Source organism: Juglans regia, chromosome 8, assembly GCF_001411555.2.
Source record: "Juglans regia cultivar Chandler chromosome 8, Walnut 2.0, whole genome shotgun sequence".
Classification (NCBI taxonomy): domain Eukaryota; kingdom Viridiplantae; phylum Streptophyta; class Magnoliopsida; order Fagales; family Juglandaceae; genus Juglans; species Juglans regia.
The window spans coordinates 27,769,802-27,780,274 of record NC_049908.1 but is presented as its reverse complement, the minus strand read 5'-3'; the positions used below and the strand labels follow the sequence as shown (position 1 = coordinate 27,780,274).

Genomic DNA, 10,473 nt, shown 5'->3' with positions numbered 1-10,473 from the left:
GAAAGGCCATGGGCCAATTTACTGGGCTTATTTTAATTGTTTCGCTTGTAGTCTTTAATTGCATTGGTTGTTTGTCTTTTATTAGAGTCTGTAAGGCCTCTGGCCCACGAGTCGGCTTATAAGCCCATTTTAGATATGTCTGTTATTTCCTTAAGTGCTATGCACAATGCATGTTAGATTTTCTCTAGAGTTTGTTATGTCAGATATAAGGAATTGTAGTGGGAGGAATCAGTATCGAATATCAATACAGAATCAATTCTCTCAAACTCTCTCTTCTCTCATCTTCTCTGGAGGTGCTCACCCTCGAAGTGGGTAAAATTCTGAATCGTTCTAACAGGCGTGTAACAGTTGGCATCAGAGCTGGTCATTCCTTGGCATTGGCTAAACCACCATGGCTGAAGGAACTCGCATCAATCAGTTGCAGGAAAGTCTGAGTGGGCTGAAGAAGTCTACTGAGTCACAGCTGCAAACATTGGAAACAGAGGTATTAGCTTTGAAACGACAATCAGATGCTGTGGTGCACCAGTTAGCAGCATTAACAGTTGAAATACAGAAGAAAAATGCAGAAAATCCTAATAGAGAGGAGTCCTCATCGGGGATGAATCGCAACAGGCAGGAAGGATTTGGAGAGGTGAATGGGGAGATAGTAGCCAGATCTGTCAGAATCAGTTTTCCTTCTTTTCAAGGAGAGGATCCTCTGGGGTGGCTCTATAAGGTAAACCAATTTTTCTTATTCTATAATACACCTCCTCACCACAAAGTACGGCTAGCTTCCTTTCACATGGAAGGAAAAGCTATGGTATGGTTTCAGGAGATTGAGAGTACTGGAACTTTCATTGATTGGGAGGGTTTTGTAAGGGTTTTTTTGGCTAGATTTGGTCCAAACTCATATGATGACCCTATGGAGACCTTAACTAGACTAAGACAAACCGGTTCAGTGGAGGAGTATAAGGTGGAGTTTGAGGCAATTTCCAACAGACTACGTAGGCTGTCAGATTCTCACAAACTTAGTTGTTTTCTAAGTGGCCTAAAGGATGAAATTAGGTTTCAAGTGAGAATGTTCAATCCTCCAGATCTGTTAGCTGCTTTTAGTTTGGCTAAGTTACAAGAGGAGCATTTGAAGTCTAGCAAAAAAGGGGTAAAAAACTTCCTTACTACCAACACAGAATCTGGTATCCATAGAGGGCAGGGAAATTACCAAGGAATAGGTGGAGGTAAGGCAATAGTTCCAGTGCAGAAAATAAATGCTGGACAAATGAAAGAAAGAAGGGACAAGGGCCTATGTTACTATTGTGATTCCAAGTGGAATCCTGGCCACAAATGCAAAAACCCCAAACTATTTTTAATAGAAGAAGTGGAGGAAGAGGAAGGGGGGATGTTTGAAAGTAGGCCCCAAATGGTAATGGTGCAAGAAGGTGAGGAAGAAATGGTGAGAGTGGAAGAGCCCTTAAAACCAGAGATATCCCTGCATGCATTGATAGGGTCCAGTAACCCGCGAACCATGAGGGTTATGGGCAGAGTGAATGGACAGGGAATAGTGATTCTAATAGACTCGGGAAGTACCCACAATTTCTTAGACAGTGGGGTGGCCAGAAGGGTGAAACTACCTATATGTGCAGACAAAAAGGTTAAAGTGAGAGTGGCCAATGGTGACCAAGTGGTCAGTGAAGGGTTGGGCAAAAATGTTAAAGTGTTGGTCCAGGGAAATGCATTCACTATTGATTTATTTGTAATGGAGCTAGTGGGGTGCCATATGGTGTTGGGTATACAATGGTTGCAATCCTTGGGAACAATAACTTGGAATTTTAAGAAACTTACCATGAGATTTCTGGGGCAAGGGCAGGAAGTGATGCTTCAAGGGCTGATTTCCTCTCAGTTTATTGAAGAAGGATCCTATAACAAAATCAGCAATTTAGAAAAAAAAGGGGTGATACTGCAGATGATTAACCAGGAAGATAAGGAGGAAGAACAGAACATGTCACAAAATATGAGGGCAGTTCTGGAACAGTTTAGTGATGTGTTCCAGGAACCCAAGGGTTTACCACCCATTAGAACTCATGATCATGCAATCAACTTGCTGCCTGGTGCTAAACCTGTGTCTGTCAGACCATACAGGTATCCTTTTTTCCAAAAGGATGAGATTGAAAAGATAGTCAAGGAGTTACTTGGGACAGGGGTCATAAAGCCTAGTCACAGCTCTTATTCTTCACCAGTCCTTTTGGTGAGAAAAGCTGATGGCTGATGGCGCATGTGTGTTGACTACAGGGCACTAAACCAAGTTACTGAGAAAGACAGATTTCCTATCCCTATGGTGGAGGAACTACTTGATGAATTAAGCGGGGCTCAGATTTTTTCAAAATTAGACCTCAGATCGGGGTACCACCAGATCAGAGTTAGACCCCAAGATGTGCCTAAAACTGCCTTTCGTACCCACGAAGGCCATTATGAATTTCTGGTCATGCCCTTTGGGTTGACCAATGCTCCTTCAACATTTCAAAGCTTGATGAATGAGGTCTTTAGGCCTTTTTTAAGAAGGTTTATTTTGGTGTTCTTTGACGACATCTTGGTATACAGTAGAAGGGAAGAAGAGCATCTAGAGCATCTAAAACTCACACTGAGTGTGCTCAGGAAACACACCTTGTTTGCTAAGGAATCCAAATGTAAGTTTGGCTGTTCAGAAGTAGGGTACTTGGGCCACGTCATATCTGGCCAAGGAGTCAAGGCAGATTATGAAAAAATTAAAGCTATGCTGGAATGGCCTAGACCGAGAAACATAAAGGGACTACGAGGATTTTTGGGGCTGACTGGTTATTATAGAAGGTTTATAAAAAACTATGGGGTTATTGCTGCTGCCCTAACTGCCTTATTAAAAAAAAAAAATTTAGCTGGAATGAAGAAGCTGAGAAGGCATTTGAGGAATTAAAAAAGGCAGTAACTCAGCCTCCAGTTCTGACTTTACCAGATTTTTCTCAACCCTTCGTGGTAGAGTGTGATGCCTCGGGAAGAGGAGTAGGGGCAGTGTTGATGCAAAAAGGAAGGCCAGTGTCATTTTTCAGTCAAGCTCTTAAGGGAAAAACACTACTTCTGTCCACTTATGAGAAGGAGCTGTATGCCCTCATTGCAGCAGTCCAAAAGTGGAGACCATATTTACTTGGTAGACCCTTTGTAGTGAGAACTGACCACCACAGCCTGAAGTACCTGTTGGACCAGAAAATTGGCACTCCAATGCAGCAGAAGTGGCTGAGTAAGTTACTTGGGTACGATTTGTTAGTTGAGCATAAAAAGGGCCCTGAAAACAAGGTTGCTGATGCCTTGTCCAGGGTAGAGGGAGAAGAGCAGATGTCCTTGGCACTCATTTCAGTACCATCCTTGGAGTGGTTAGAGGAGCTAAAAAAGGGAATTGAAGGGGACTCGGATCTAAAGGCTTTAATGTTGAAATGTCAAAATCAGGAGTTATCCCCTCACTATTTGATAAGAGAAGGAATATTATATTACAAGGGAAGGATTTATGTGGCTAATTCCTTAGACCTCAGAAAAAAGGTTTTACACTTCCTTCATAATAGTTCGTGGGGGGGTCACTCAGGGGGAGACAAGACCATTTTAAGGGCTCAGAAGGATTTCTTTTGGCCAGGGATGAAGGCGGAGGTTCGAGGCCACATCAGAAGCTGTGAGATCTGTCAACAACAAAAATCGGAACATGCTCTTCCTAGTGGGCTTTTACAGCCATTACCAGTTCCTTCAAAACCATGGTCTCACATCACCATGGATTTTATCGAAGGACTACCAGTTTCAAATGGGTTTAGTACCTTGTGGGTGGTTGTGGACAGGCTAACTAAATACAGTCACTTCATAACATTGGGACATCCCTACACAGCTAAGTCCATAGCCCAGCTTTTCATCAAGCACATTTTTAAACTTCATGGACTTCCTCAATCCATAGTGTCTGACAGGGATAGCACCTTCACAAGCTCTTTTTGGAAGGAATTGTTCAAGGCTCAAGGTGTTCAGCTCGAGTTCAGTACAGCATACCACCCTCAGACTGATGGACAGTCTGAGGCAGTGAACAAGTGCCTCGAAACTTACTTGAGATGTTTTGTGGGGGATCGGCCAAAAGATTGGGTTCGATGGGTTCCATTGGCAGAATGGTGGTACAATACAACTCACCATTCAGCTACCAAGATCACACCCTTCGAAGGATTGTATGGGTACCCTCCACCTAGGCTGAGTTCCTACATACCAGGAACTACTAGGGTTGAGGCAGTGGACATGGAATTGAAAACCAGAGAGCAGATTTCTACTTTACTACGAGAGAACATAATCAAAGCCCAAGACAGGATGGCAAGATATGCTAATATGAAGCGAAAGGAACAAACTTTTAAAGTTGGTGATGAAGTTTACCTGAAGCTACAGCCTTACAGACAGACTTCGGTCTCACATCGCCGAAATTTGAAGCTAGCTCGCCGGTATTATGGACCATTTGAGGTACTGCAACGTGTCGGAAAGGTGGCTTACAGGCTGAAATTGCCCCCAACGTCGCAAGTTCATCCTGTTTTCCACATTTCACAGTTGAAAAAGAGGCTGGGAGACGGTATTGTTCCTACAACTTCACTGCCTCCAACAGATCAGCAAGGAGCTTTACAGCCAGACCCAGCGGAAGTCTTGGCCAGGAGGGTCCGACCACTCAACAACCGTCCGATAACAGAGCTTTTGATTAGGTGGCAGGGGCAAGGATCAGAAGATGCAACTTGGGAAGGGTATTACCGTTTGAAAAATGCCTACCCACACCTTGTGGGCAAGGTGTTTTAAGGGGGAAGTACTGTAACAAGCTGGACCATTCTTACCGTTGGGGATTACCAGGGCGTCACCAATGGGGAAGAAGGGAGGTTGAGGATCGGGATGGTAGAAGAAAGGAGAAAATGAATCCTAGGGCTCGACGGCTGAAGATGAAGGAAGAAAGGCCATGGGCCAATTTACTGGGCTTATTTTAATTGTTTCACTTGTAGTCTTTAATTGCATTGGTTGTTTGTCTTTTATTAGAGTCTGTAAGGCCTCTGGCCCACGAGTCGGCTTATAAGCCCATTTTAGATATGTCTGTTATTTCCTTAAGTGCTACGCACAATGCATGCTAGATTTTCTCTAGAGTTTGTTATGTCAGATATAAGGAATTGTAGTGGGAGGAATCAGTATCGAATATCAATACAGAATCAATTCTCTCAAACTCTCTCTTCTCTCATCTTCTCTGGAGGTGCTCACCCTCGAAGTGGGTAAAATTCTGAATCGTTCTAACAGGCGTGTAACAATTGAATGGTCTTTTCGGTGAAGGGAATCGCAATTACGAAGGGGATCGCAATTTAGGGTTCGGGGGAAGGGGATCGCAATTACGAAGGGGACCAACGTTTAGTGAATGGTCTTTTCGATGAATAATAGAGTTCAATTCTTGAGAATTTTGAGATGAGAGGTATTTTTGTTAATTGGGTGTTTGGACACTTTATCTCATTTGATGGATTAAAATTTTTCATCTTATCTGTATCTCATCTCAGGTGCCAAACAAGCCTTAAGTGAAACGAGCAGGGGGTAGTTTCAATATAAGATCCATCTGTTTTATAACTCCTCGTCCATCCATACTAATAAATTAAAATTTTTACTCTAAAATGACAATTCTGACCCTCAAATCCTAGTAACTTATTTATGGGACGTCCACCTTCTCTCTCTCTTTTTTTATTTTTGAAATAGAACTTTCCACTTTCATTCATAGAGCAGTGTCTACAATACATTCTTTGTCTTTCTGTAAACAAGTTGAAATAAAAACAGATGTCTCTTCTATCCACACCTTCTCTACATCTAAATGTATGGCTGCTTTAGCTAAGTTATGAGCTACTAAATTTGTACTTCTGTTTGTATACTGTACCTTCTAGTTAGGCTATGCTTGTAAAAAAATCTTCATTTCTTCGATGATGCTTCCATAGTAGGAGAGGTCTTCATTTGAATCATTAACTGCTTTGACAATAACCTGTGCATCCCCCTCTAGTATCACTCTATTGAAATTCAAATCACTGCAGATTTCCATTGTTTTCATCAATGCAAAACTTTCTGCTATAACTGGTTGCTCCATATTGCCTCTCTGATCATAGCATGCTACCATCACCTCCCCCTTTTCATTTCTAATGATAACCCCAATACCCATCTTCCTCAACTTAACATCAAGGGTTGCATTCCAATTAGCCTTTAAACAATTCTCTCATGGTGGTCTCCATGGCTGCTCCACCCTTTCTGTATTGTTAGATCTCTTTGGTCTCCCTAAAAATTGATTAGCTAACTGAAATTCATCCAAACTTTCCTTTGCTGATCTGATCACACTACATGGGTTGTGAAGCTTTTTTTCAAAAATGAATGTGTTCCTACTGATCCATAAGCTTCTCATAATTGTTGTTGTTTCCTCCAATTCAGACTTGATGAACTTTCTTGTCAACTCATCCCATAGCTTCAATAGATCACCTTTAGCTATCCTCCATTTATGGATTGGCTTTAAAGCCATGGCCCATACAGCAGGACAATGCCATAATACATGCATCACTAACTCTTCTTCTTGTAAGCAGATGGGGCACTTTGGTTCATCAACAATCTTTTTAACAAACACGTTTCTTCTTGTAGCTAGCAGATTGTTCCCTACCTTCCACAGGAAAATTTTCGCATTTCCAGGTATATCAAGACCCCATATATTCTTCCACCTATGTCAATCTCAGTCTCTACTGATGTTTCCCCCTACACTGCTTTTTTTCTTGCTTCTTCCACAAAGTAAGCACTCTTAACATTGAATAAACCCTTCTTGTAAGGACCCCATACCATTTTGTCCTCTACATTCCTTCTACTTAGAGGGATATTGCATATCCGATCAACTTCTTCCTTCTTGAATACTGATCTAATTAGACTCTCATTACACTCTCTCTTTTCCTCATGTATCAGTTCTTTGACCTTTGCATCACCATTCAACTTCAAAATGGGGGATTGAACACAAAAGGATGAAGGTGTTGACAACCACTTTTGACCCCATATTTTTATTTTATTGTCATTCCCCACCCTCTATCAAAGACCCTCTTTTAGTAGCTCAATGAAACTCCATACACTCCTCCAAATTAGAGAGGGTGCATTTCCCAACTTTGATTCTAACAGTAAGGAATTTTTGAAATACTTCTCTCAGAAAATCATTACAGCCATGGAGAGAGGGTTCTGAATTATTCTCCAAGCCTTCTTTGCTAATAAAGCTAAGTTAAAGCTTTCTAGATCTCTAAAGCTCAAACCTCCCTTCCCTTTTGACTATCCCATATTCTCCCAGCTTCTCCATTGTATACAATTTTCCTTCTATTGGTTTCCCCACTAGAACTTGGAGAGCATCACATTAATTTCTTTGCAAAGCTTCTTAGGCAACTTGAAAACAATCATAGTGTAAGATGATATAGCTTGCAGGACATCCTTGATCATAATTTCCTTCCTTGCTCTTGAGAGAAAATAATTCTTCCAATTGTTTATTTTTTGTCATACTCTTTCTTTAAGACACCTAAAAGTGTTGTATTTTGATTTACCAATCATAGTGGGGAGCCCCAAGTATTTCTCATAGCTGCCCTTCACTAAGGCCCTTCCTTCCCTTAAAACTAGCTTTCTGTCTTCAGATTGGGTGTTTGAATTGAAAAAAATGGTTGTCTTGTCCTTGTTCAAAAATTGTCTAGAGGCTTTTTCATACCTTAGCAGTAAACCTTGCAATTTCGTCCAGTCTTCCACATAAGCTCTTCCAAACAACACATAGTTATCCGCAAATAGCAAGCGATTTATCCTTAAACCCCCTCTCACCACTGATACCCCTCTTGTTTCCCCGTTATAATTTGAATTGTTAAGCAGAGAGCTCAGACCTTCTGCACACATAATGAATAAATAGGGGGATAAAGGATCCTCCTATCTTAAACCCCTCGAAGGATACACTCTAGCCCCTAGCTTACCATTTATCAAAACTGAATATGACACAGAAGTAACACATTTCATAACCAATTCTAACCATTCATTACAGAAACATAGCTTCTTCATGACTGCTTCCACAAATGGTCATTCTATTCTATCATATGTCTTTGACATATCAAGTTTAATAGTCATACTTCCTTTTTTTACCTTTCTTCCCCACCTTCATTGTATGCAAAACTTCATATACAACCATAATGTTATTAGTTATTATTCTCCCTGGTATGAAAACACTTTGATTGCTGATATGATTTCTGTCAACACTCATTTGAGTCTATTTACTATTACTTTATACACAATTTTGTAAATAAAATTACAAAGGTTTATAGGCCTATATTTAGTAACATCCATGGGGTTTTTTGTTTTAGGAATGAGAGCAATGTAAGTATAGTTTACAAAAAGATAAAGAGTGTTACCATTCATGAAAGCTAGCACTGCATAACACACATCTTCTCCTACTGTACTCTAATGATTTTGGTAAAAGCAAGCACCAAATCCATCAAGACCTGGTGACTTCAAAGGGGCCATTTGCTTAATTGCTACCTCAATCTCCATTCTGCAAAAAGGCCTTACAAGCTCCTCATTCATTTCTCTTGTGACTAGAGACTCCAAGTGTTGCAAACAATCTTCCATAGTTGTTGCGATTGGCTAAGTTGTGGTAAATAACTTCTCAAAATAACTTCTAAAAGCTCAATCAATCTCATCATGGCTTTTAAAAACCCTTCATTGCTCATCCACAACTTATCTTATGTTGTTTTTCCTTCTTCTCTGATTTTCACATGCATGAAAGAACTTGGTATTTCTGTCCCCCATAGCATACCAATTTCTTTTAGCTCTTTGTTTCCACTTCACATCCTCATTTTCAAGCATAACCCCAATATCCCTTTACATTCTTTTGATCTCTACAGAATTATAACTACTCTATTCATCTTGTAGCTTTTTTAAAATCTCAATATTTTCCTTTATTTCTCTCACTCTGTCCACACTAATATGATCACTCCATTTGGTGAGAGCTCCTTTGCACTTCTCAACAGGTTTTGAATGTTTTGTGTTGAATCTCCCATTTCCCCATAACTGTACACGCCCCTTTAATTACTTCTTCACAATCCTTCTCTTTAGCCCAGCTAGCTTCATACCTGAAAACTTTCCTTCCCCTCCATGCTTTCCTTCCTTCCTTAATCATGATCAGGAAGATCGGCCTATGATCTAAACTTCTTCTAGTTAGTACTTCCACCCAATACTCTCTGAACATTTGTGACCAACATGGGTTAGCCACTGCCCTGTCCAACCTTTCTTTTGTGAAAGTTTCATCTTCATGTTTGTTACTCCATGTGTATTTATTCCCTCTCCACCCTAAGTCTGAAAGATTCCCCTTCTCAAGTACTGATCTGAAACTCTTCATATGTTTTTCCTGTCTCGGCTTGCCACCCACCTTCTCATCATGAGCTAGGATTTCATTAAAATCTCCTATCACACACCGCCATTGATTGCCTCTTGGCCTCAATGATAAAAGCAGATCCCAAGCTTCTGCCCTTTTACTAGTTTTAGGCTGACCATAGAAACCTGTCAGCACCCACCTTTCATTCCCTTCTCCTTCTGTGATCTAGGCACTTATGTGCCTCTGAGTGTAGTTCAGAACTTCTACTATTCCAGAATAGTGCTAAACCACCCATTTTCCCAATTGGCTCCACCGCAAAGCAACCTTCACAATTGAGCCTCTTCTTCAATCTAGTACACTTATAAGCTCTTAACTTAGACTCCATTAAGAAGACTAAATCAGGTTTATTCTCCTCCACCATATGGTAGAGATCTTGAACTACCCGAGGATTCCCAAGCCCTCGACATTTTCAACTCAATGTTTTCATTGTTGTTGGCAAGACTGTTGAACAGTCGCCGCCAATACTTGATGTGAACCTTCCACACTCTCATAACTGCTCAGCCTACATTTTTTATACTTCAAACTCTCTGCCTCTTCATCCTCCTCCTCATCTTTCATTCTTTTTCGAGTGATACAACCACCAAATCTGTCTCTAGCTCTTCTCTTTCATTCACCCTTTGCCTAAGTCCTTTTTGTTTTACTCTCCTTTACAGTTGAGCCTAGGACTTCCATTAACTTCTCTATCTCAATAGGCATAATTCCCTTACTTCCTGCCACTTCCCCATCTTATTTCCTTCATTTCCTTACCTCCATTAATTTTTCTTTTTCTTCCACAGTATCTGATAGCTTACAATTCATAGCTGGCTTTTCAACACTTCTGCCTCTCCCATCACTACTCTCATCCACACCCCATCTTCAATGTCCACCCTTACCAAATCAGTACGCACCTCTTCAATGTTTTTCTTTCTCTCATCCTTTTTATTACCCTCTGTTACTACCTCAGCTTTAGATACCCACCCCCATCTTCTATATTTGTAAAGTAACTATCTGCACCCCTATTTATATCTGTAGAGCCCTCTTTTTTCTTT

The 10,473-nt window shown here is 40.8% G+C and overlaps 1 protein-coding gene across 1 annotated transcript; it reads left to right on the top strand.

The window, feature by feature from the left end:
• Positions 1-391: 391 nt before the first annotated feature.
• LOC118349222 lies at positions 392-2,242 on the top strand. Its single transcript, XM_035692847.1, has one exon. It carries the CDS (start codon positions 392-394, stop codon positions 2,240-2,242), a length of 1,851 nt encoding a protein of 616 aa, XP_035548740.1.
• Positions 2,243-10,473: the final 8,231 nt, after the last annotated feature.